Source organism: Tursiops truncatus, chromosome 20 (assembly GCF_011762595.2).
Source record: "Tursiops truncatus isolate mTurTru1 chromosome 20, mTurTru1.mat.Y, whole genome shotgun sequence".
NCBI lineage: Eukaryota > Metazoa > Chordata > Mammalia > Artiodactyla > Delphinidae > Tursiops > Tursiops truncatus.
In genome coordinates, this window is record NC_047053.1 from 50,401,562 (window position 1) to 50,425,812 (window position 24,251).

The 24,251-nt window shown below is 54.5% G+C and overlaps 1 protein-coding gene across 1 annotated transcript in view; it reads left to right on the forward strand.

Moving 5' to 3' along the window:
• Positions 1-24,251, forward strand: part of MXRA7 (matrix remodeling associated 7) — a 29,673-nt gene that overhangs the window by 3,385 nt on the left and 2,037 nt on the right. The window contains exons 2-3 of the mRNA XM_033846855.2: positions 12,688-12,745; positions 17,271-17,367. Of these exons, the coding sequence (XP_033702746.1) occupies positions 12,688-12,745; positions 17,271-17,367 (155 nt within the window). The remainder of the gene's footprint in view (positions 1-12,687; positions 12,746-17,270; positions 17,368-24,251) is intronic.

A 24,251-nucleotide genomic window follows, 5' to 3' on the forward strand; every position in this document is an offset into this window, starting at 1 on the left:
CCCTCAGTCTACTCAGAAACGGAGTAGGGACTTCCTATAAGGCAGCTGGCCAATGTCACAGGCAGGGAGACTGTTCGAGATTGAAGGAGACTAAAGAGACAGGAAAGACAAATGAAATGCCTGATCATTGATTGGATTCTGGATTTGGGGTCGGGGGGTGGAGCGGGGGTGTGGGGAGCTATAAAGAATATTTGGGGGACTTCCCAGGTGGTCCAGTGGTTAAGACTTCGCCTTCCAATGCAGGGGGTGCAGGTTCCATCCCTTGTCGGGGAGCTAAGATCCCACATACCTGGAGGCCAAAACACCAAAACATAAAACAGGAGCAATATTGTAACAAACTTAATAAGACTTAAAAAAAAAAAGAATATTTTGGAGATAACTGGATCCTGTGTCAAATGAATGGTTTATTAGATCATTTTATTGTATCAACGCGCACTTTCTTGAGTGTGATGCCGGCGTTGTGATCATGTAGAAAAATGTCCTTGTTCTTAGGAAGGTGCATGCTGAAACGTTCAGGGATAAACATGTCATGATTCACATAGTCCCACACACAGATCATGGGTGTGTATGGAGAGAGAGTACAAAGATGGATGGAAAAATGTTAAGGATTGGTGAATCTAGGTGAAAGGGTGTATGAGTGTTCATTGTATTATTCTGTCAGCTTCTCTGTAGGCTTGGAATTTTCCAACATACAATGTCGGGAAAAAGGAACCCAGTGAGGAATTTCTCAGGAAACGGCTTGGTTTTTCGGGCACTCTAGGGGTGCTGGTCTGATTGAGCTGCAGAGCTTCCTCTGTCTGTCCTCGCCATGCAGCTGGGCCCTGGTTCACCTTTTCTGAAGTTATCTTGCTGTTAGGTCCATCTTGTCACCAGCCTTGTCACCGCAGGCCTGCCCCCCGGGAGCTGCAGAGCCCCTAGCCCTCCCAGAATGATCAAGAAGCAGGTAAATCCCATCCCCCATCATGTGTCTTGAGCTTCATTTATTTTTTTTTTCTTTATTGTATTTTATTTTCATTTTTTTCTTTTTCATGTCCTGACCTTCGTGGTGTCAGCATGACTCCACTTTTCTGTTCTCTTAACAGAAGCCAGTTTAGTGGAGGCTAACAGATACCTAGCAGGTGTTCATACCACTTTGAGTCCGCTCGGCCTGCTATAACAAAGTACTGTAGATTGACTGGTTGAAACAACAGACGTTTATTTCTCCCAGTTCTGGAGGCTGAGAGTCCAAGATCAATGTACTGGCGGATTCGGTTCCTGGTGAGAACCCACTTCCCAGCCAGCTGACAGCTGCCTTTTTGCTGTGTCCTCACACAGCACAGAGGACACTCTGGTGTCTTCCTCTTCTTATGAGGGCCCTAACCTCATCATGGGGGCCCCCACTGTCATGACCTCATTAAGCCTAATTGCCTCCCCTAGGTCCCACCTCCAAGTACCATCACATTGGGGGTTCAGCATATAGGTTCTGGGGGATACAAGCAGTCTGTATCAGATCTAGTGGTTTTCTAGGGGGGTGGGAAACAGAAATAATCCAAATGTCCATTAATTAGGACGTTAGATTAGTAAGCAAATTGGTAGAAATAAGTAAGGAAAAAAGCCGAACACAAAACAGGAATTATGTCTTCACATCATCACAATGACGTACATCAACTAAACAAGATGACGCAGAGGGCTGGAAGCAGAGTTCAACGTTTAGAGCTGCAAGAGGGTATGTTTTGTAAAGTTCTTTAAGCTCATAATTATTTTTTCATATGAGAAAGAAGTTGGGGCTTTCCTAATAGCTAAATTTCGTTCATCCTTTCAGAGATAGAGTCTTGTTTGCACATAGAAAATGTAGCCGTCAGAGTTTTTCTACTTAGTGGGAAGACGTAAACTCCCAAAGAACGTGTTTAAGAAGAAAGCTGTCTGCCTTCAGAGAGTTAGAAATAAAACGCTGAGCGTGTTCACTTTTAGACAGTTTCTTTTTTGTAGTCTTTTCCTTCCCAGACCATCGGCCCAAACCACAGCGTGGGAGGGGTGAGACCAACTTAGACCCTTGGTGGACGTTCTTTTTGAGAAATGCCAAGTCCCTGGTAGCCAGAGCGTTTCTGGAACAACCTGAGGCAGAGCGCCCTGGGTTTGCCCCTGTTAAGGACAGATAAATGGAAGAGGGGCCAGAAACCCCTCCTCCTGTCGGGCCCTGACGCACAGACAGAGCTGCTGGCTGCCATTCCGATTGCCTGCTGCCTGATAAGAACCAAAGACGGAAGCCTGGGATGCTAATAGCAATCATTCCTTCTCTCTTGCCGGGGAGGTGGGCACATAGGTCACCTTCTCCTGGCCAAGGTGGCTAAAGAACAGCTAATGAGATTAACCAGCCTGAAGGAGACCCAGTGCAAGAATTCCTGGAACTTGCTTATCTGGTATTTTTGCCTCTGAATAGCCTTAGGACTTGGGGAAGTCACTTAACCTTGTAGATTTCCCATCTACAAAATGAAGGGGTTGAACTAAAATGATGTCTGAACGTCTGGAACAATCTGGGATTGTCTGCTTTCTAGTCATCAGCTCGTTTCACGGCCTGGGTAGAGGGTGTGTGTGCGCCTGCGCACATGTGCGTTTTTTTTCTTTGTGTGTTTGTTTTGGCTGTGTTGGGTCTTCGTAGCTGCGCGTGGGCTTCTCTGGTTGCGGCGAGTGGGGGCTACTCTTCGTTTCGGTGCACGGGCTTATCATTGTGGTGGCTTCTCTTGTTGCGGAGCACGGGCTCTAGGCTTGTGGGCTTCAGTAGTTGTGGCACGCGGGCTCAGTAGTTGTGGCTCGTGGGCCCTAGAGCGCAGGCTCGGTAGTTGTGGCACATGGGCTTAGTTGCTCCGCGGCATGTAGGATCTTCCCGGACCAGGGATAGAAGCTGTGTCCCCTGCACTGGCAGGTGGATTCTTAACCACTGTGCCGCCAGGGAGGTCCGTGCTCGTGTTTAATATTTCCAAGTTAGAAATCCTGGCAGACATTGCTAACCCTCTGGGCAGTCTGGTTGAGACAACCCTGGGCTTGGTCTCAGCAAGGGCCTAATTCTGTGACCTTGGTATTAATACTCTTTCTCCCGGCCAGATTCTTCCTTGCTGAAGGCTCAGTGTCTGAGGTCAATCTCAAGACAAGAAAATACCTCTGGCCCAGTGGCCTCCTATGAAGGTCTGTAAACCTGCTCCAGGGTCAGACCATTCTTTGTCTTTATTCCTCGTGATCTAAAGCTGGTTTCCCTTCCTCGGGTGGAGGCCGAGATCTTAAGGAGATATTAAATGCTGGCCCCCTACATTCTGTATTGCCCTTGGAGTTAGTCATGGTCAAAATTCTTAAGTCCTGGCTTTCCCCAACACAATGATTTCACTTCTTCTGACCCTCTCAGATCTGATTTGGTCAGTCCCTTAGTTTTCTTCCCCGTCCTTGACCTTCTCTGTTAATCCCGAAATGCAGAGACTAGAATTCAACCACTGACGGAGGGTCTGGTAGATGCCTGATTGCTGCTTCAGGGTATTTTTTTTTAAATGAAGCTTTTGATGTCCTCTAAATCCGATTTATAGGAACAGTGCCAAAACCTGTTAATCTGATAGGATTGACTCCGGCAGGCTGCTGTCTGAGCCAGACAGAGTGTGTTTGGGGCTTGGGAACGTGCCCCGATTGGGATCTGAGGTCAGAGTCTGGGATGGTCCCTTTGGTCTGGGCGTTTGGACACACCGCCCTACGGGCTGGCTCCTCATGCCCTGGGGCAGTGTGCCGCTCCTAAACCTCTCCCTCTCCCTCTCCCTCTCCCCAGCCCTGCCCCTTGAGTCAGTGGCTGAGCAGGTCCTCCCTCTCCTGTGCTCTTTGCTGAAGAAGCTCCTGCCCATAATATCAAGCGGAGCACTTACATCAGGGCCTGGACCACCACCGCCACCTCCCAGAATACACTGGCCACGATCAGCCTCCTGGTCTGTGGTTGATGGTGCCCAAATGTATATGCCCAGCCCAGCACCGTCCCAGCTGCCTCCCAGACACCTCCCGTCTGTTGTCTAATGAGCACCGCAGACAGTCATGTCTCATAAGGGGGCCTCATTTCTGTCCCGCTGGCACGCCCTGCGCCTCCTCCCCAAGCCCAGTGACATTCATCCCACTCAGAGTCTAGCACCCCTCCCGCAGCTGCTCAGGCCAAGAGCCCACGTGTCTTCCTGGTTTCTTCCTTTCCCTCTCCGGCCACCCCCCACCCCCGCAGTCACTCCATCAGCCAGTCCTGTCACCCGTGTCTCCAGAAGGCCTCCTGCCTGCTGCCACGTCTGCCCATCTTCCTGGCCACTGCTCCAGTCCAGGGCTCAGCCGGCTGTTCAGTAACCTCCCCAGCGGTCTCCCTGCCTCCAGTGTGTACCCCACCCAAGCCCCACCCCGCAACCAGCAACCAGCGTGCTGGTGCTGTCCGCTGTCCGTAACGTAGAAACCTCATCTCCTGTTCTGCTTACAGCCCCCAGTGGCTTCCATCGCTCACAGAATAAACTCCGGGCTCTTACCAGGGCCCCTGAGGCCCAGCAGGACCCTGGCCCTCTGCCTCTTCTCCCAGCTGCCCCGCCCCCTCCGCTCAGTGCACACACACACACACACACACACACACACACACACACACACAGGCCAGGCCTGGCGCTGCCCCTCCCTTGCCTGGCAGACTCTCCCCAGCCTAGATCTTCACAGATTGCTCATCCTCCCCTTTCAAGTCTCTGTGTCCTTGGCCACCTTGGCGGATATAAATTCCCCCCAGTACATCGTCCCATCCGGCTGGCTTCCTTCTCAGCACTCAGTACGGGCTGAGATCATCTTTTATTTTAGCCTGCATTGTCTGCCGCAGTGCGATGTCAGCCCGTGAGAACAGGGTCCTTGCGTGCCACGTTCATGGCCACGTCCCCAGCTCCTACAACAGGCCCGGCGGACAAGCGGCTCCCAGAAAGAACTTGCTGAATGAATAAGCTGCAATGACAACAAAAAGGAAAGAAAACTCTGTGGGTTCCTGCCGAAAGGCAAGTGCTGCCTCCTCGTAGGACTGCCCTGGGCAGCAGGGGTCTTATTTCTCTTCACGCCCAGCCTCTAGCCCAGGACCTTGCGTGTCGCCTGCCTGCAGTGCATCCCTAGAGCTGTGTATTGTGCCCCAGAGAGGCAGACGGCTCTGTAAGGTAGTCATCCCCCCAACGTGAGACGTGTTCAAACAGACTGGATAACCGGCAATTCATCAAAGGTTTTATCAACTGGAGTTTGGTACTGGGTAGAAGCCATGTTAGATCAGTGGCTTTCTAACATTTTTTAATGCCCCGGATACCTTTTTCCCTCTTTAATCCTACACGGGAGGAAGCCCAGTGCACAGAGGAAAAGAGGAGCTGCTCTGGGTGAGGGTCTCCGCCCCTCTGCCCTTCCCCCTCCTCCTCGCAGTGGTCCCCGCAGCCCCTCCACTCGGCTCCAGGGCTCTGCCGACCGCGGGTAGAAAAATAACATGAGTTCAAGACCGTCCAGGTCAGATCCTGTGATCTCAGAGGACCGCATCCAGACAGAGGAAGGAGAGGGGCTCTGGGGTGAACAGCCGAGGACAGATCCTGTGCCCGAGGCTGTGGTCCCAAGGATGACCCCACGTTCCAGCCCGCCCCCGCACCCCATGGCACGTGTGGTGGGTGGGAGAGGACGGCACTTGCCAGAAAGCCCTTAGAGACTGACCTCCCTGAGTCTGGAAGCGGGAGAGCTTCGAAAGCCAGGGGTTGTTTGGATTGAACGTGGCAACCGTCATTATGGGGCTTTGGCAGGAAGAGCGTCATGAAGTCGGCATTTTAAGCTGTCCTCAGAGCAGATGACTGGAGGAGAGTGGAGTCGAGGACACCGTGCCTGTGAAGGCACTGAGTGACTGAGACAGGAGTGGGGAGAATGAGGGGGTGGATCCCAGACGGCTCTCAGAGGCGGGGAGAGTCTAGAAGCCAGAATAGAAAGGAAACAGCAGGAAATTCCCTGGCGGTCCAGTGGTTAGGGCTCCACACTTCACTGCAGGGGGCTCGGGTTCACTCCTTGGTCAGGGACCTGAGATCCCACATGCCGTGTGGCATGGACAAAAGAAAGAAAAAAGAATCAACATTCCCAAGCCGTGATAAAGTGTCAAGATGCTGTGACGGCAGGGATAAAATGGACACGTGGAGGAGGCCAGCTTGGGACAAGAAGACTTCAGTTTCTCGTCACGGGGCACGTGCCTTGTCCAGCTGCACGTGTGGATTTAGAGAGCTGGCCTGAGCGGCCTCAGCCTGCAGCGAGGGTGGCTGAGTTGTTCTGATGGAGCGGGCAGAGAGAGCGGCCTGGTCATGACCTCTGCTGGCCCATCCTCCCCACCCAGAGCCGGCGCCCCGGGGACTGGCGCCGGCTCTGCTCTCTCTGCTCGCCCCACAGCCGACGTCCCCCTCTGAATGCGGAGGATGAACAGCCTGACTGCCTGATGGAATCCTTCTGGAAGGAGTGCCAACCATGTCCCGCCCGCTCCCGCTGGAGTGGGAGCCTGGAAGCAGCCCTTGCGCCAGGAAACCCTCTCCGGAGAAGGAGGGGTCAGTGGGCCCGACCCAGGCTGCGGGGCGGCGCATGGGGGATGCTGCTGAGGCCCCCGGAGAGCTCTGTTATCTCTGTCGTTGCCGCCTACGCGGGGAGGGAGGGACAGGCCGGCCTCCCCCTCTGCCTGCCTGGTGGAGCCGTGGTCCTCCCTATCTAAAACCAGTCCGGACTGACTGGGGGGCAGGGGCGTTGGTGCAGCCACAGGTGGCTGGTCACAGGGTCCAACAGACCCTATTTGCAGGACTCCAGGGCAGACCCATCTCCTTAGGCAGACGGACAGACAGACAGAGAGCTGTCTCCCTGTCTCTGTCTCCCCCCATCTCTGCTGTACTTCAGCCTGTGTCTCGGGCCTGCATCAGCCAGGCAGCCGTAAATGGTGATGTGCTGCCTGTCAGCTATGCCTGTGGCCCCTGGGGGCTCTGAGAAGCCTCCTTCCAAGCCCCTGTGGGCCCTGCAGCCCCCTCCCATCCCCTCCGCCACCCATCCCGTCTTGGCCTCTGCGGGACTCCGGTCTTGGGCTCCTGGCCTTGGCGAGGCTGTCAGGAGGCCCTCCCTCCACCTGCCTCCATCGGTGGAAAAGCTGAATTAGAAAAGTAGCCCAGAACGTGTGAAGTTAGAACGAGTCTCTAACCTGCTGAGACGCTGGTCACTGAGCTGACCGGGGAGGGGTCTCAGTCCCGCGCCTGCTCTGGGGACCAGCCAGGATGACACCAGCTGTCAGTCTCAGAGGCTGTCACCAATTCACAGTTTTCATTACATTGATTTACTTTCATTTGCACTTGGGGCTGCCATAACAAAGTACCACAGGCTGGATGGCTTCAACAACAGGAATGTATTTTCTCCAGAACCGTGAGGTCGAGGTGTCGGGGGTCTGGTCCCTCCTGAGGCCTCTCTCCTCGGTTGCACATGCTGCCTTCTTGCTGGGTCCTCACGTGGTTTCTCCTCTGTGTGCAAGCTTCCCTGCTGTCTCTCCGCGTGTCCACATTTCCTCTTATAAGGACACCAGTCAGATTGGATTAGGACCCACCCTAATAACCTGACTGAACTTACCTCTTTGTAGACCCTCTCTCCAGATACAGTCATAGTCTGGAGTACTGAGGGTTCAGACCTCAACATATGAATTTGGGGAAGGACACAATGCAGCCCTTAAGGCATGGGTACCATGCAGCATTCTCAGGACCAAGGGCACGGACCAGAAATCAACAGTGGTGATGGCCTCTCGTGAGATCTGCAGTCAGCGCTCTGAGCAGCTGCTGGGTGCATCCGGCCTCCAGGCCCGGTCCTGGCCGAGCTGTGGGGCACGGCTGCCCCACCAGCCACAGGAGAGCAAGCCCCAGAGTGGGACTCAGGCCCTGAGAGCCCTGAGGAGTCGCCTTGGGCCTTCGAGACTCATTCGGCAAAGACAGAGCTGAGGGCCCAATTCCTTTAGCCTCTCAGTTCAGGCCCTTACATCTCTCACCTGTGCTTTGAACCTTCCTGCCTCCTGTCTCGCCAGTGCATCCCCACGAACTGCTCCCAAACGCAGCTCTCATCCTGTTTCTCCGCACTTTGAAGCTTCGGTGGCTCCTCAGGGCCTTGTGCTATATAAGCTCTCTAGTCCGGGCCCTGCATTCCTGGCCTCCCACCCCGCCCTGCAGTCACACCAAACTCCAAGGAGTCACTGGAAAAGCCGGGAGGTTCCAGGCCTGGCCAGCTCTTCTTAGACCCAGCTCAGGATTCTCGTCCCTTCCAAGGCCTCCCCTGCGCCCCTCAGGCTCAGCTGAGCTCCCCTCCTTAGGGCCCCCCACTATCGTGTTGCTTGAATGCATAAGGTATGTACCTGCCAAAGCAGAACTTAAAGATGGGATGTGTTACGAGCAGGTACGCAGGTAAAATCCTTTATCTTTTGGCCGCACTCTGCAGCTTGCGGGATCTTAGTTCCCCGACCAGGGATGGAACCTGGGCCCCAGCAGCGAGAGCGCCAAGCCCTAACCACTGGAACGCCAGGGAGTTTCCAGTAAAGTCCCTACTGACTGCTCTTCCAGACAAAGGCTTCGACAGAGCATTTTGCACACGGTCGGTCTCCCTTTATTCTTCTCCTTTGCTGTCGTGCACACAGCTCACCATCTTGAAGCAAAGAGCACTGGACTGAGGCCAAAGAGTCCCAGCCTCCAGAAGGGCTTCCATCCTGGTCTCAGTCGCTCTTACGCATTTTTTATAAAATAAGGGCAAAATGCAATGAAGAGTGATTTTTAAACTTTTTCTTTTTTTAAATAATGGAAGGCTTCCCATTATTATGATGTTGTCTAGAAGACCAGTAAGTAACCCAGGTAAATGTGAGGCCTTGGGCCCCACCCTGGAGCAGGCCCCCCTACCCACCCCCACTGCTGTGCAGCTGGTATTTGACAGAGGCAAGAGCCTCCTGGCAGAGCATGAGATGTTCTGGGCTTGTGGAGTGGGATGTGAGTGGACGGTGGCTGTGGTCAGGACTCTGGCTGTCGGTGACAGAAACTGGGTTCAGGTGAGCTTTCGCAGAACCAGGATTTGAGTCGCTCACATACTGGGGAGGCAGGGGTGGAACAGCCAGGGACTCCCGACCCCGGCGACCCTGGGCAGCTCCCGAGCTCCCAGTTCTGGACCGAGAGGTCCCTTGTGCCCAAGCAGAAGTTGGGCCCAGGGTCACATCCGCCTGCCCTGCCCATCGTGGTGTGTGGGGGGGGTCTGACTGCCCGACTGGCAGTTCCCACCAGGACCACAGGCTTCAAAGGGCATCTTCTGAAAGAAGGGGGTTTCTGTGCAGACAGAAAACAGTAAATGGCCGATTCAGCAATGTTTTCCAAACTTCATTAAGTCTCAAATAAGAAATCTGTTTATTTGAATTGCACCCCTGTCTATAAAGTCACAGAAGTTTTATAAAACGGTATCTACAGCAACCACACACACCACTATTTATCTTTAATTTCGTATTGGGATACAGGGCCGCCCCCGAAGTCTTAGTGTAGTTTTAAGTCTTAATAACTGAAGAAGTGTAAATGCTACAAACCTACAAAATACATCAGTTGAGTATTTACTTATTTAAATTCCTTTTATACTTAGTTTCCTGACATTTGAACGCTGTGTTTTTCATTTTAAGTCTTTGTGAGTGTTGGAATCTGGACGGACAAGCAGCTAGAGGAGTCCTCTCCTGTGGGCACCTCAGATACCTGGTCGACCTCCCTTGAGGTCATGTCCAGACTGTCACGTGTGCCTCCAATCCTCATAAGATCACAAGGCTGGACTCACAAAGGCAATCCCTTTAGTCACGGACCATCCGCCCATGAATGGTTTTCCAAAGTCTGAAAATCAGCTAGAGCCCCTAGCCGGGGGTATTATATGAATCTGGATAAGAAACGTCAACATATTTAAAATGTAGATAACTAACCTTTCAAACGACATTTTTTGGTATGTTGGGAGCATTTATGCTTCTGAAGTTATTAAATCTTAAAATCACACTAAGACGTTGGCTGCACAACTTTTAAATACTAGTAGCAACCTCTAAATTGCTTTCGTGACTCACCAATGGGTCATAACCAGTTTTAAAAGTACCACACTTCAAAAGTCAAGTGCAAAATCCAAATGTAGACCAGCCTCTCCCCAGGGGGGTGCTGGTAGGTCAACTGACGCCGCGTCTCTTTGGGATAAAGAGGTCTGCCTTGGTCCTTGAATTTACCATCCTGGGTGGCAATTACCTGGGTCTATGTCTTTCCTGCCGGACTGTGAGCTCCTTCACGAAGGGGCTGTGCTTGCTTTTTTGTTGTTTTTCCTTTAGCCTTTGCGTCCCTCGACATAGTAGGAGAACTGGCCTACTCTCTAGTCTTGACCTTGGGCTTATTTCTGGGCTCCAGCCCTGATTAGATTAATCTGTTTTTCTTTCTGTGTTTTTTCTCTTTCTTTTTTTAAAGAAAAATATACATAGTAGCCCCAAGCTCACTGTTCAGAGATCCCTGTGTAGCATTTTAAAAATGCAATTCATGCCTATTATTAGAAAATCCAAATTATACTGAAATGTGTAAGATGGAGAGGAAAGGCCGCCCCCAACCAGCTCCTCTCCCCAAAGGCGGTCGCTGTTATCGGTGTCTTGAGTGTCCTTCTAGAAAACGTTTTCTCCGCATTTATGAGCGTGTATGTGCGCTTCTGTTTTGACGTGCACACCAAGAATGTTGCACTCTCCACCCTGTGCTGCTTCTTGCTTCTCCCTTTGGTCATGTATCTCAATGCGCTTTTCACATCGGTACGTAGGGTCGCCTCCCTTTTAAATTTTTTTTTTTTTTAATTTTTAAAATTTTTATTTTTCTGGCTGTGCCACGCGGCATGTGGGATCTTAGTTCCCTGACCGGGGATCGAACCCGTGCCCCCTGCAGTGGAAGCGTGGAGTCCTAACCACTGGACCGCCAGGGAGGTCCCCAGTCGCCTCCTTTTTAAGGCAGCGTTGCACAGTGTATGCGTGCACTGTAATATATTTAAGGTGTTAATATTTTGGTGAACGTACCGGCCAAACTGTTTAACCATCATATACGTAACTCTACTGTATTTAACTCCGTGGATGAACATTTAGTTGTTCCCAGTTTTGTCTTGTTCTCCCCTGCACCCAGAGTCCTCGTATAAAAACCCAGATAGATGGTTTTCCAGCCCAGAGCAGATCCCTAGAACTGGGTTTGCTGAGTCAAAGGGGTGTCTCCGTTGTCCCCCAAAGAGGCCTGCCTTCCCCTGCAGCCACAAAGACGCTCTGCTGGGCGAAATCCCGGAGGCGTCTGGACACCCGAGCCCCAGGTGCTGGCCAGCGCTCAGGGCAGCGTGCCTCACATCGGATGGCGCGGAGCCTGATGCAAACTGCTAAGTGGAGAAGCGCCAGCTCCTGCCTCCGGCCCTGCTCCGCCCGGCCGCATCTTGTGGGGTCCAGCGAGAGAGAAAGTCACAACGAGAGGCCCTTTGGGTTTTTGCCACTTACGACTGGCTCTTGGGCTTTGTGCAAACTTTGCCTCCCAGCTGAGCTCTCTCTGCTTTGTTGGGGCGCCTGCCTGCCTGGCTTGCTGAGGCTGCAAACCGCTGGACCCCCGGGCCGGGAGCCTGAAGGCCTGGGTTTGGATTAGTCCACCGGCCCCCGTGGGGCAGCTCATTCACCTCTGGGCTCGCCTCTCCTAAACCTGCCGGCTCTGCCTTGTCTGCCGCTGGGCTTCCTCGGGCCGCAGGTCCCCTGGCCCTTCAGTCCCTCAGAGCCCCGGCACCCGCACCTCCCTGTCATCCTCCAACATTCCTGCAAGTTGAAGTCACTCCTGCCTTACACAAGGCCATCCCGGGACATTCCTTCCAGCCTTCTGTTTATTTTGTCCATGTGCGTGGGAGAGAACCAGGCTGAGGGAGGTGGAGCTCCCATTTTGGGAAAATGGAGCCTGAAATGGTCAGGGATGGAAACAATGTTAAAGGAAGCAGAGATGGAGCCTGTGACCACAAACGCAGCTTCTCTGTGACACCCAGCCCAGCCCGGACCCCAGAGCACCCGCCAGCTTTCCTCTCGTGCCTTTTGTTCTACTCACTATAGCCAGGAGTGGGAGTCACCCAGTCCACTTATCGAAGTGGCACCCCCCACATGACTAGCACCCACCTGGAAAAGGCAAAGGGACCGAGGTGCAAAGGTCAAAAATTCAGGCACTGACGTCCCTGTTTCCTTTTTGGCTTGTGTGTTTTGTCCGCACCGCATGGCTTGCGGGATCTTAGTTCCCTGACCAGGGCTTGAATCTGAGCCCACGGCAGTGAAAGCGCCGAGTCCTAACCACTGGACCACCAGGGAGTTCCCGCTGATGTCCCTGTTTCCACCTGCTGTTGACCGTGGCCCCCACTCAGGACCTCCTGGCCACGCTCAAAGGACAGCGCGGGTGCTGTGAGTGGTCAGGCTGGCCCTGGGCGGTCCCTTCCTCTCCCCGCGACGTCCTGTCCACCAATGCCCCCTCTCCCCGAGGCGGTCACCCGCTTCCGGTCCCCAAGCGCATCTATCCTAAGAGCAGACCCAGGGGTCAGGTTGCTTTGACCGAGGGGTCAAACCCTGAATGACAGTATCAAACATGTAAATCAGGTGCGCGAGCACTGAGCCCTCCCCTTGTCTTGCAGGAAAAGGAGCTGGATGGCGTGGAGGGCCCACCTCTGGCAGGGCCTGAGGAAGACGACGGTGAGTGGGACCCGTGCACCGCTGCCCGCTGAGGCCGCCCGGATCGTGTCTGGCTGTGGAGGCTAGGCTGTGCCACGGCCCTTTGGATTCCCCAGCTGAGGATTTGAGTGGCAGGGGGAGGGGAGAGGATGGAGGGGGAGAGGATAGAGGAGAGGGGCTGCGAAGCCGTGTCTGCCGCAACCCAGAGGACACAGGCTGGAGCCCACTCCTCTCTGACCCCCTGCCTTCCTGCACCCATCTCCCTGACCACCTATGTGGCAGGCGGGATCTTAGTTCCCTGACCAGGGATCTAACCTGAATCAGTGCCCCCTGCAGTGGAAGCCTGGAGTCTTAACCACTGGACCACCAGGGAAGTCCCTGCTTTGCTCTTTTGGCCTTTACTTTTCCATTTATACAATGTGAGTTGTCTCCAAATACAGGTGGCCCGTCACTGACCTTCTGTTTCCTGCAGTGCCTCTTAACTCCTTTCTCATCCCCTATTTGTACATTTCACATTTCTCTCCACATATCTCGGACCTATTTTATGGAGACCAAAGCCACTTACTGGGCCGCCTCCCAGGGTTCTGCAGGTTAAAGTCCCCCAGAGAGGAAACGCCTGATTCCGAAGCAGCTCCAGCTGACCAGCGTGGCCATCAGGTTCCAGGCAGCTAGGGGAAGAGAGAGGGAGTGACCGGGAGCATTGAGCAATTTTGACTTGACCGGGTAGAAGACAGTGTGTTTGCTGTGGCCACCCACGGGGACCAGTGCCCCAGACAGACAGACAGGACCAGACACGGTGTGGGGCTTCTGCTGGTTCTGTCATGTTTTATTTCTTTAAAGGAAAAAAAAAAAAAGAAGCTGAAGCAAAAATAGCAAAATGTCAACATTTGTCAAATCTGTATGGCAAGTACACGGAGGACTTATTACTTGCTGTGCTTTTGTGTACCTTCGAAATATTTCATGTTTTTTTAAAAAGGGAGTCTGTTGCTGTGATTTTAAGCCAACAGCTGGCAGGAGCCCTGGAAAGAGAAGGTTGCAGGAATGCAGTAACCAAGGCTGGTGTGGGCCAGGCAGGCAGGGCTGGGCTGGGGGGATGGGGGGTGGGGAAGCTTCCCCTGAGGCCCAGCAGGGATGGGCCTTCAGTTTCTATCAATAGAGCCTTAGAGGAAGAGGGAGGGGCAGGAGGCTGCAGGGGGGCGGGGGGGGGGGGGGTTGGGTGGGGTGGACATCAACCCCTTGCCAGGGGCTCTCCCTCCAGCTGTTGACTCCCCAGATCCTCTGCAGGAACCTTGGGCCTGGGGTCTGTCCCTGCCACGTTATTGGATCCCAGTGGTGATTTGGGGACACAGGAGGCAAGCGCCAAGGCTGCTGGAGGCCCCTGGGCCAGCACAGGGGAGGCTCAGCAGACCCCTCTTCTGAAACCCTGTCAGACCCCATAGATGTGCAGCCCCACACCCAGCCGTGGGCAGTGTCTCCAGGCCCTCCGTCCTTATCTGACTGCTGCTCCTGGACCTTGCCCATCCACCAGCCGCCTCCTCCCAGCCTTGACAAGGCGGAGGCAGGAGAGATTTAGGGCCCCAGCTGTCAGCAGAAAACGTGAGAGGCCCCCAGCCCCTCTGCAGTGAGCCGCTCGGTGTCTGCTAAGGTGCCTTCCCTGAGCGGCTGGGTGGACTCAGAAGGCTGCACGAGGAAGTCCCCCCTCCCAGGGGGCTCCCACGCTGAACCCTCCTGGTCTAGCAAAATTGGACGCTGCCGTGGATCCCTCGTCGCACCATATGTGATTAAGTGAAAGCCTTTTCAAGTGGTTCGTTCCCTCTGGCTCGAAGCAGCATAGTCAGAGCGGCCCCACAGATTGAAACCTTGAGTAGTACCCAGCTGGCAGCATGTTTTATGTCTTATTTTTCTAAAACATAGCAACACAATGACCTTGAAGTCGAAGTTAATCCGTCTTCTTTGTCCGTTGCCTCTTTCTGAGGTCCAGAAGCCAGCATGGTTGTGAACTCACTCTGAGACTAGCTCCGTGTGATTCTGCCCCATGGCAGGTTCTTCCCTGACAACCAAACACCCAGGCCCCTCAAACGGCGGCCCCAAATTACTCAGCAGAGTTCCCAGATGCCCGGACACCGCAGCCCAAGCCCTGAGCCTTCAGAAGCTCCTGATGCTGCGGGCCCTTTGCTCAGCAGCCTGAGCTGAGCTCAGCCTGGAGGGAAGAGAAGCTGATGGGAGCGGGGGGTCGGGGGGAGTCATCTGTCTGCGCTGAGCCCCAGCTCACCAGGAGGAAGAGCCAAGGCCTGCCCTGGCAGCCTGGCTTCTCACCCCGTGTCCTCCTGTCCCCTTGCTTCCTGCCCCCCCCCCCCAACTGGCTTCCTTGCTATGCTGGCTCTGTCTCCCCAGACCTGCAGCATCACCTGTAAAGCCCCTCCTGACACCCCCGCCCCCTGCTTAAACTTCCAGGCAGCCCCCTCCCTGCCTCTTTCTCCCCTCCTGCTGTCCTTTTCTGAAGAGCTCTCAGGACCTACTGCAAACTCTGTATTTTATTTTATTTTACTTATTTATTTTATAAGATTTTTTAACATGGACCTTTTTTAAGTCTTTTTTTGGGCCACGAGGCATGTGGGATCTCAGCTCCCCGACCAGGGATCACACCTGCACCCCCTGCAATGGAAAGCGAAGTCTTAACTACTGGACCGTGAGGGAAGTCCCAAACTCTGTATGTTAATTACTCATCTTTGCTTGCTGTATGTTTTCTTCTCTGCTAAGTCCCCAGCACCGAGCAGAGTGCTCGCTAAGTATTTGCTGAATGAATGAAGAGCGAATTAATCCTGGTATAAACACGGTAACTGCTTCCTAAGGCAAGGGCTCAGCCCTGGCGGCCAGATTCTCCTGCAAATTCTCCTGCACCACAGGCTGTGGTGAGAGCAAACACCACCCCAGCTACAATGCCTGGGTTCTGAATTTGCATCCAGAACCTTCGTTTAGCCCAGAGAGAACTCGAATCTCAGAGGCTGCAGCCTTTTCCTCCCTGGAGCCCACATCAGCCTGTCTGATCACTCGGGACAGCTGCCAGCTGGAGGAGGTCCGGGTGGCCCCGGGGCAGGATGTGGAGGTGTTTGAGATCCCTCACTGGAGTGACATAGAACAGAAGTGAAAAAGAATACATCCATGTGGGAGGGTGATTTGCTGGTCTTGCATTTCCCATACTCAATTCTTTATACATTAACTGAAATTAGATAAGACAGGCACTGAGCCTCTATCCCCAAGGCTGACCGGAGGCCATCTACCCTCCACCTGCTGGGCTGAAGGACCACATAAGGGCATTGCTTCCTAAGGGAACTCTTTCCACCTGGACACTCAGCCAGGGGAATGCTCTAGAGCTCTTTCCTTTTCTGCCCTTGCAGCCTTCACCTGTACATGCTGCCTTCTCTGGCCTGGCTTCCCTACATCATACGTCCCTGTTTTCCTCTGTCCACACCCCCTGGTGTGCCTTCTTCAGACCTCTAGAGCTGCCCTTTCATTAGTTCCAAGGCAGCTACGGGGTCTGCTCTGGGACTGGCAAACCCATTCAGCAATAAGTACTGGGGTTTTTTGGTTTGGTTTTTTCGGTTTTTTGGTTTTTGACCACGCCACGTGGCTTGCAGGATCTTAGTTCCCTGAGCAGGGATTGAACCCCGCCCTCGGCAGTGAAAGCCCTGAGTCCTAACCACTGGACCGCCAGGGAATTCCCTAAGTGCTGGTTTTAATGACCGATTTGAACACCGTGAAAACAGGCCGCATCATTCCCAGGTCCCATTGTGGGCTGGATGCGTTGTTTCCGATTTTTAATAACTGGTTGCGGGGAGGGGCATAGAGAGAAGGGGCCTGCCGACATGATGCCCCTGGACGGCAGGGCGGGCACCCCCAAGCCCGGGAGACCCGAGGACCTTGGCAGGAGGGTCGGGGGTCCCTGCAGCCTTCTGGACCTGGGACCCGAGGAGAGGCAGGGAACCCAGCGCCTTAGCACAGGCTGCTTCCCAGAGATAAGGGCCCTCCGACTGTGTAATTAGCACAGCAGTCATGGGGAAGTGGGGGGGGTGGTCAGGCTGAGGGGGAGAAAAGCCTTGTGGGCGGCTGCTGGGCCAGAGCGCTTGCTGGAGAGGGGCCCACAGGCAGCTCTGTGGACGGCTCAACCTGGTCTTGGAAGGGAACCGGCCTTTGGTGGATGGAACTCAATAGCATGGGTGGGGGTGGGGCGGCGATGCTCGCTTCACTCCAGCTGCCTCATCCCCAGTTCAAGTTCCCAAAAGAGTTCCTAAGCGGAAGTGGTGTGGGGGGAGGACCTGCCAGGCCCAGGGGAGGGTGAGCCGATGTTGTGGGCGTCCAGCGCTCTCTGAGGCTTAGGTGAGCTGGCCCGGGGTGGGCGTGGGGCCCATCTGCCCCTATTTGAAGCGGGGGCGCCCTCTCTGGCCCAGGTGGTTCTCTGGAAACCCTTCTTTGGAAGGGAAAGGGGCCTGAAGTTGCAGGCGGGCCCAGCACCCTAACTGGCTCTTACTGTGTGTCCTCTCTACAGGGGGAGAGGCCTTCTCCTTCAAATACAGCCCCGGGAAGCTGAGGGGAAACCAGTACAGGAAGATGATGACCAAGGAGGAACTGGAGGAGGAACAGAGGTAGGCCGCCCACCCTCTTCGGGGTCGCTCAGCTTTCTCTGGTACCGGTACCGCCGTGAGCCCCCTTCGTCGCAGGCGGGAGAGGAGGAGGGCCTCCTGTAAGCTTCGCCAGCCCCGCATTCTTCCGTTTCCATTTTAGGGGTTTCTCCCCCCGTCCTGGCAATAGTCGGCCAGGCTCGATTTCCCCCGACAGTCCCCTTGGGGCCCTCGGGAGGAGCGTGTGACGGTGATGGGGGGAGGGTGGCCGAGCCCCTTCTTGCACCCCACCCCTCCCCCGCCAAAAGGGAAAAAGCAGATGCCTGGGAAGAGCCTGGAGCAGATCCGCCCGTTCACTTACACGGAGGGTTCATGACAAAACCAATCCATCACTGCAGGACGCAGCATGATTCTTCCTGCTCATCCACTTGGCCACCAACCCCCCTCAGCACCCCCAAACCCCCCAGCCCAGGGCCAGCAGTCATTTGTTATCTGTTCTGCTCCACGGAGCTCTGAGGCAGTTGCAGCCACGCAGCTCCTCATTTTTTCGAATTGGGCTCTTGCCCCGCCAGCCCCCAGCCGGGCACCCATGCACACCCCTGGGCTTCCCTCCTAAGGAGCGGTGGGGACAGGCCATGGGGGAGAACCAGTGGTCTGACACGGGCCAGCCCGTGGCCTTGGGTCCTCTGGTTTAAGCACAGAGCTAAATGGGGGCCTGTGTTTTCTGAGCCCAGCAACCCGGAGGGGCTGGGGGATCACCTCCTACTTCCTAGCTAGTGTAAGCTGGGTTCTAGGGTCAGGAATGGAGGCTTTAGTATTCCAGGATGCAGATCTCAACTACCCTTTCATTATCACCAAGCCCACCCTGTACCCCTCAAGTCAGAAGGCCCTGTGCCCACGAGAACCCCCTTTCCCTTTCTGGAGCCGCCGCCGGTCCTTCCAAACCTGGCCTGGAAGGCTCTTCACCGGGGGCGGAGGGGTGGCAGGGTGAGCCCAGCCTGGGGAAGCCCCCCACTCCTCGGTGCCCAGCTGCTGCCTCTGGGTGTGATCCGGTTTGCTGCCTTTATATTTCAGGATTGAGCTGACCTCTGACCTCACTTCCCTGTAGCAAGTTCCTTAGGTCCTGAGCCACAAATATCCTTGCAAATCCTTTTGGTAAGGAGACTGACTTCTTAGATTAGTGATGCCTCCCTCATCCTGTCTGTTACTGTGTCCCCATCACGACTGAATGTGGTCCAAACCTCTCCTCCTCCGCTGCCTTCATAACCAATTAATTCATTTCTGTGCACCCGGGCCTGCTCATTCTTCTCCAGCGCAGGGCTCCTGGGTGAACAGGCTCCCTTCCCAGGGCTGCAGGGTTCTTGGAGGCCCAGTTAACGCAAGTCCCTCCTGGGCCTAATGGGCCAGCTGGTTGGAGGGCCAGCGCCCCCTTGTGAGGCTGGGGGGGAACTGTCTTCCGCTGGACTGCGTGGTGTCACGCCCGCAGCTTTCATCTTTCCCTGAGAAGGTAGAACGGTGCCCGGCAGAAACCCTGTGCCCCCAAGTTGTGGGTGAGGCAGGGTGTTATGATCAGAGCAAGGGCTGGTGGACTGCAGCCCTGTTTTTGTAAATCCAGTGTGACTGGAACAGGGCTGCGGTCACTGTTTTTCTGTGGTCTGTGGCAGCTTTTCCACCGCAGTGGCTGAGTTGCGTAGTTGCAGAGGGACCACATGGCCCACAAAGCTGAAAAGGGTCAGTACGTGGCCCCTTCCAGAAAAGGTGTGCAGCCCCAGAGATAAGGATGGAGGGGGCTTGACGTGCCTGTGGCCCTTCGAAGGGCCCTGTGGACAGAGGCTGTGACCGGGACCCTGGCCCTATTCTGTGTGCTCTGCGGAGATGAGGGGCCATTAGAGTAGGAGAGGCCAGTTAGCCGACTCAGTGGCAGGGCTCGGGCCGGGGTCAGGCTGCCACCGTCCCTGGGTTCAGTGCTGGGACCTCGGGGAAGGAAAGTCCTTCCTCCGTCGTGTTCAGACAGCAGGCTCTGCGTTGCCCAGGGGGGGTCTTTCCCTACTGGATCTTTGGGGGTCTCTAGATGAGTGGTTCACGCTGAGCTGTTCTGCGGGGTCGAGACTGCCCAAGCGCTGCTCTTGGGGTGAGGGTTTCTCACCTCCTCACCTGCAGGCTTGGTTATCACAATCGTGCTTGAGCTGAGGAGGGACTGGTGGACTTCATGGTGAACACGGTCCTCCCAGGGTGGGGCTGGAGTTCATGTTCACTCTCATCACTGCCCCTCCCAGCATGCTCCTGTGGCTGTCCGACACGTCTGCCTGTGAGGTCCGCTTGCTCCCTCCTGCCCCTGCATGTGGTCAGCCCACTCAGCACTGCATGGGGCCCCCGACACCCACCCCTCTCGCATGTTCCCCGCATGGTGATGCTTGGGGTTGCAGAGGCTGGCAAGCGTGGCTTTGCGTTTTCATCTGCAGCACGGTAGTTCCAGTGGGGACCGGGAAAGCGGACGGGTGTGAGACAGCTCTGGTCCCAGCTGCGTCTAGGAAACTGCCTTTGGGATTGTCAGTATGAAAAATATTGTCAAACCACTAAAACCACAGGCCAGTGAAAAGTGTGTGCCCTTCCCTGCCTGTCAGATTCTTCTGGACCAAACTCTGCTTGCTTCTAATTCCCTTCCTGGCATTCAGCGTCCCCGTCAAGTTGCAAGCTGGTTAAAAGCCCATGCTGCAAACCCCCGACTTTAAATTCTTTACCTCGGCCCGCACAGCAGTATCTAGACCCTAAATCTTTAGTAGTCACAAGACCCAGAGTTCCTCAGAAGCTGCAGTTCACAGGTTTTCAGGGCATAGCACTTGGTACGCAGGACCCAGAGAAAGAGACCCCAAATTCGTTCCTCCACGTGGTTAATGACTGGGCGTTCCTGTCCTTGGAGCAGCTCACAGATGAGATTCCTTCTGCCCAAGGGGCAGAAAGTGTAAGGCTTGTAATTCCAGACATGCTGCTTAAGAAAGTCCCTGCTTCCTCACCGCCTGCCCACCTCCTGCTGGGTCTCCCGTGGGGCTGGAGCTCACAGGCTCCCTCAGCACTGCCTCTGCCGGGATGGGGGTGCCCCTGCGTTCCCCCCGCAGCTTTTCTGGGAGGTGCTGTATCCAGCCTCAGCGTGGCTGGGACACTGGGCTTGCAGGTTATGACTGCTCCCCGCGGCAAGATGCCACCCCCTCACCCCCAGGGCCGGTGAAGCTGGTGAGCTTGGCTGACGTCTAGCTCGGCAGCAAAAAGAAGAGGCACCATCGGCTACTCCTTTCCTTGTACACCGTCCCTTCTTCCCATCTTCTGGTCCAGGGGAAAAGTGGAACCCAGGAGGTAGACTAGGTTGGTTCTGATAGTGAGGACCCAGGACCCCAGCACCCATTCCATTCTGAAGGTCCCCAGGACTGGCCTGCCGTTTTTGGAAGTGGACACCACTGTAGTGGATGGTGTTTTGAAATGCATAACTGGCAAGGGTGAATGGCTATTCTTCCTGCTTTCTGCCCTCTGACGGGTCCACAAACCATCCACCAGTGTGAATTTCTAGGAACACGTGCTGACTCACCTCCACATGAGGGCGCCAGAGGGATAAAACTGAATCCCACCGGTTTCCCTCAGCGCTCACCTGGGTAAACCAGCGCTTCTGCATGTCCCTTGCAAAAGGTGGGCACACCATTTGTGTCATCTGGGGAGCACATGTCCTTGGAAGCCACTGTCCCCAGAAGGGACAAAACCTACCCAGCAAGGATAAGAAATAATCTATGGTGAGAGGACCAGCCCAGAGCGGCCACAAAGCTGAGGGTCTGACCCCCGCAGTCTGACCTACCTAAGTATCTGTGGCACCCTACCTGCCCACCGACCTACATGTGGACTCCGTGCCCAACAACACACCTGTGGGACCCTCCCTGCCCAACTACCTAATTGAGGACCCTCCGTGTTAAACTGCACAAGTGGGCCCCAAGCTGCCCAGCTACCTAGCTGAGGATGCTCCCTGTCTAACTACCCATGTGTGGGACCCGACTTGCTCAGCCACCTACATGTGGGACCCAAACTGCCCATATACCAACATGTGGTACCCTCCCTGCCCAGCTACCTACTGTGGGACCCTCCCTGCCCTGCCCAGCTACCTAATTGAGGACCCTCCCTGCCTAACCACCCACATGTGAGACTCGAACTGCCCAAATACCTGTAAGTGGGACCCTCCCTGCCAACCACCTACAGGTGGGCTTCAACCTGCTCAACTACCTGCATGGGCACCCGAACTGCCCAGATAACTAAATGAGAGACGTGCCCTGCCCAAGTATTTACTCTGGGACCCTACCTGCCCAACTACCTAAAGTCTGACACTCCCTGCCTAACTACCTCCAGGGGGACCCTGCCTGTTAAACTATGTACAGGTGGGCCCTGACCTGCCCAGCTACCTAAAGTCTGACACTCCCTGCCTAACTACCTCCAGTGGGACCCTGCCTGTTAAACTACGTACAGGTGGCCCCTGACCTGCCCCTGTAGGCCTTGCAGACTTGGAACGGGGTCTCGGGCTGGCTTCGGTTAGTGGGCTCTCCTGCAGCAGGTGATGAGAGGCAAACTCCCCTGGGTCTGGATCCCAGCGTCTGGGCTGGCTTCTGCAATTCCAGACGTTCCCCTTCCTCACCCCGTTTCCCCCTTTCCTGCAGTACTTGTAAGATGGCATGAGTGAAATAAATTATCTTTTCTCCTTATTTCTCTTTACAGAACCGAGGAATAATGAAGTTATCCTTAGCCTCCTCCTAAAGGCTTTTCCTTTTGGCATCTTAAAACTTGAGAGATAAAGTGGAATCCCCAGAGAGGAGCCAGCAGGCTCCTGGGGCGCATTTTCCCACATAAATCTGCCAGGACTAGGCCCCCATCCAGGACTTTCCTTGGCTGGGAGGATCCCGAATGCCCGTGGCGCTCCCCTGTAGAGGCGTTCCTCCCTGTTTGCCTGGATTGCTTTGTTAAGCTGAAGGGTTTTCCTGGACTTTTATTTTCCTTATCACTCAACCTTCCTGCCCACACACGCTCTGCACCTGAGATATCACCAATGTCAGCAATGCCATCATTTTTAAATCGGTGTAGTTACATTCCAGCCCTCCTGCTTTTCATCACCAGAGCCAAACCAGGAAACACTTTGAGGTGTGATGGACAAATGAGGGAGCGCTGCCTGTGCTCGCTGCCTGGTCGACTGCCCTCCTTCCCCTTGGGGCCCGCTCCCCTGTCTTCGGCTGGCTCGGCTGTGGGGGCGAGAGCCCGATGATTGATCAGTGGGCAGCAAAGAACCAGAACCAGCTGTTGACTTCCTCTTGCCCTTACCCTCCGTTGAGAGCAGGCTCGGATCCAGCCCGCTTGTTGCTAAGAGGCCTTTTCATTGATGTTCCTACCAGCTCAGCGGAATGTCCACCTTCGCTTTCGCAGAAGCAATAATGATAGTGTTCGCTTAAAACAGCTGTCTCGATTCTGCCTTTTCCTAGGTTTCATAGATGAGCTAGAACTTCTTCAGATAATCAGATCAGTCCCAGATTCATTTCTTGGAATTTTATATTTGACAATATTTATACTATACCAAACTAATCTGTAGTTTTTAGATGTGTTGGTTAAAACATTTTTTGAAAGCAGTAAGTTGATAGAAAAAAATTTTTTTCTCCTCTATTTAGTGGAAGGCCAGGAAATGTCCACTGTCAGCCTAGGGCATGGTACATTCCCAGGGACCTTCTCCTCTGGGTCTAATACCTTAGGTTCACGGGTTTAGGACAGAACAGGCAACAAAGCAACAGCCACACAGAGCCATGTGGCCTGACCCACATAGCAGTAGCAACAGCAATGGCCTTGTCCAGGCCGGGGTCTGACTGAAAAACAGGTGACTCCTTCCAGGTTATTAAGTTTGTCTGGACACTTTCTGAATGTGGCTTGTAGGCGCCAAGGCTCACATACTCCCGATGGCTGGGATCTGTGTATTCAGCCTGTGTTCGGTCCAATAAACTTTGAGTAGATGGTCTTGATTACTGTGTGTTTATTTCAGTTTTGCTTTGTTTTTAAAAAATCATCTTTTTGAACCCATTAAAATTTGAGCGCTCTCTCAATTTGTGCCTGTTACTCTCCAGCGGAGTGCGAAGTCCTAGGCCCACCCTCTTAAAAATATGCAAGCGCCACGGCCATTAAGAGACGCACAAGAGGATTTGTGTTCCTTTGGGGGGATGCCCACTCATACACCTGGATTGTGATTCCTTCCAAAGAGCTAAACACACAGCCTGTCAGTTCACAGTACTCCTTTCTTCAGGTGGTGGGGTATCACGTACTTCTCACAGGCTCCTTCTCCTCCGGACAGGAAAGCAGACTGTAGAAATAACTTTCCCGGCGTGACTAAGAGAGGCTTGGATTTGGGACTTCGGTATTTCAGCTTCTAGATGCTGCTGTAGTCAGAAAACCAACTGTTAGCTGTTTGGGAGATACGGGGTTATTGCAGAAGGAATATGTTAGGACAAGCGTAAGACCAGACATCGATCGGATCCCCCTGTAGACAGGGTTGGGGTGCTGGTTGGACAGTGCTGTGCCCTGCAGGGCCAGGGGTCAGAGGCTGTGCTGAAGCTCTGCCTCCTGGTGGGTCTGCAGGGACCAGAGCAGACCCTGCCATTTGGTTTATGTCCTCTGAAGGTGGCCCGTGCCGAGCCACTAGGGCGGTGTGGAGGGGGGAACCGCAGAAGCCTGAAACCGAACGGGGAGCCCATGCCAGCACACAGCGCCCAGCCTCGCTGATGAGCACAGCACAACAGAACAAACAAGAAGCAAACCGTGGCTGCAGAGTCTCACCCCACCCTTTCACGTTTGCACTCATGGGAGGTGTCCCGTGCTGATCAGATGGTGTGGCCCAGCTGCAGAGA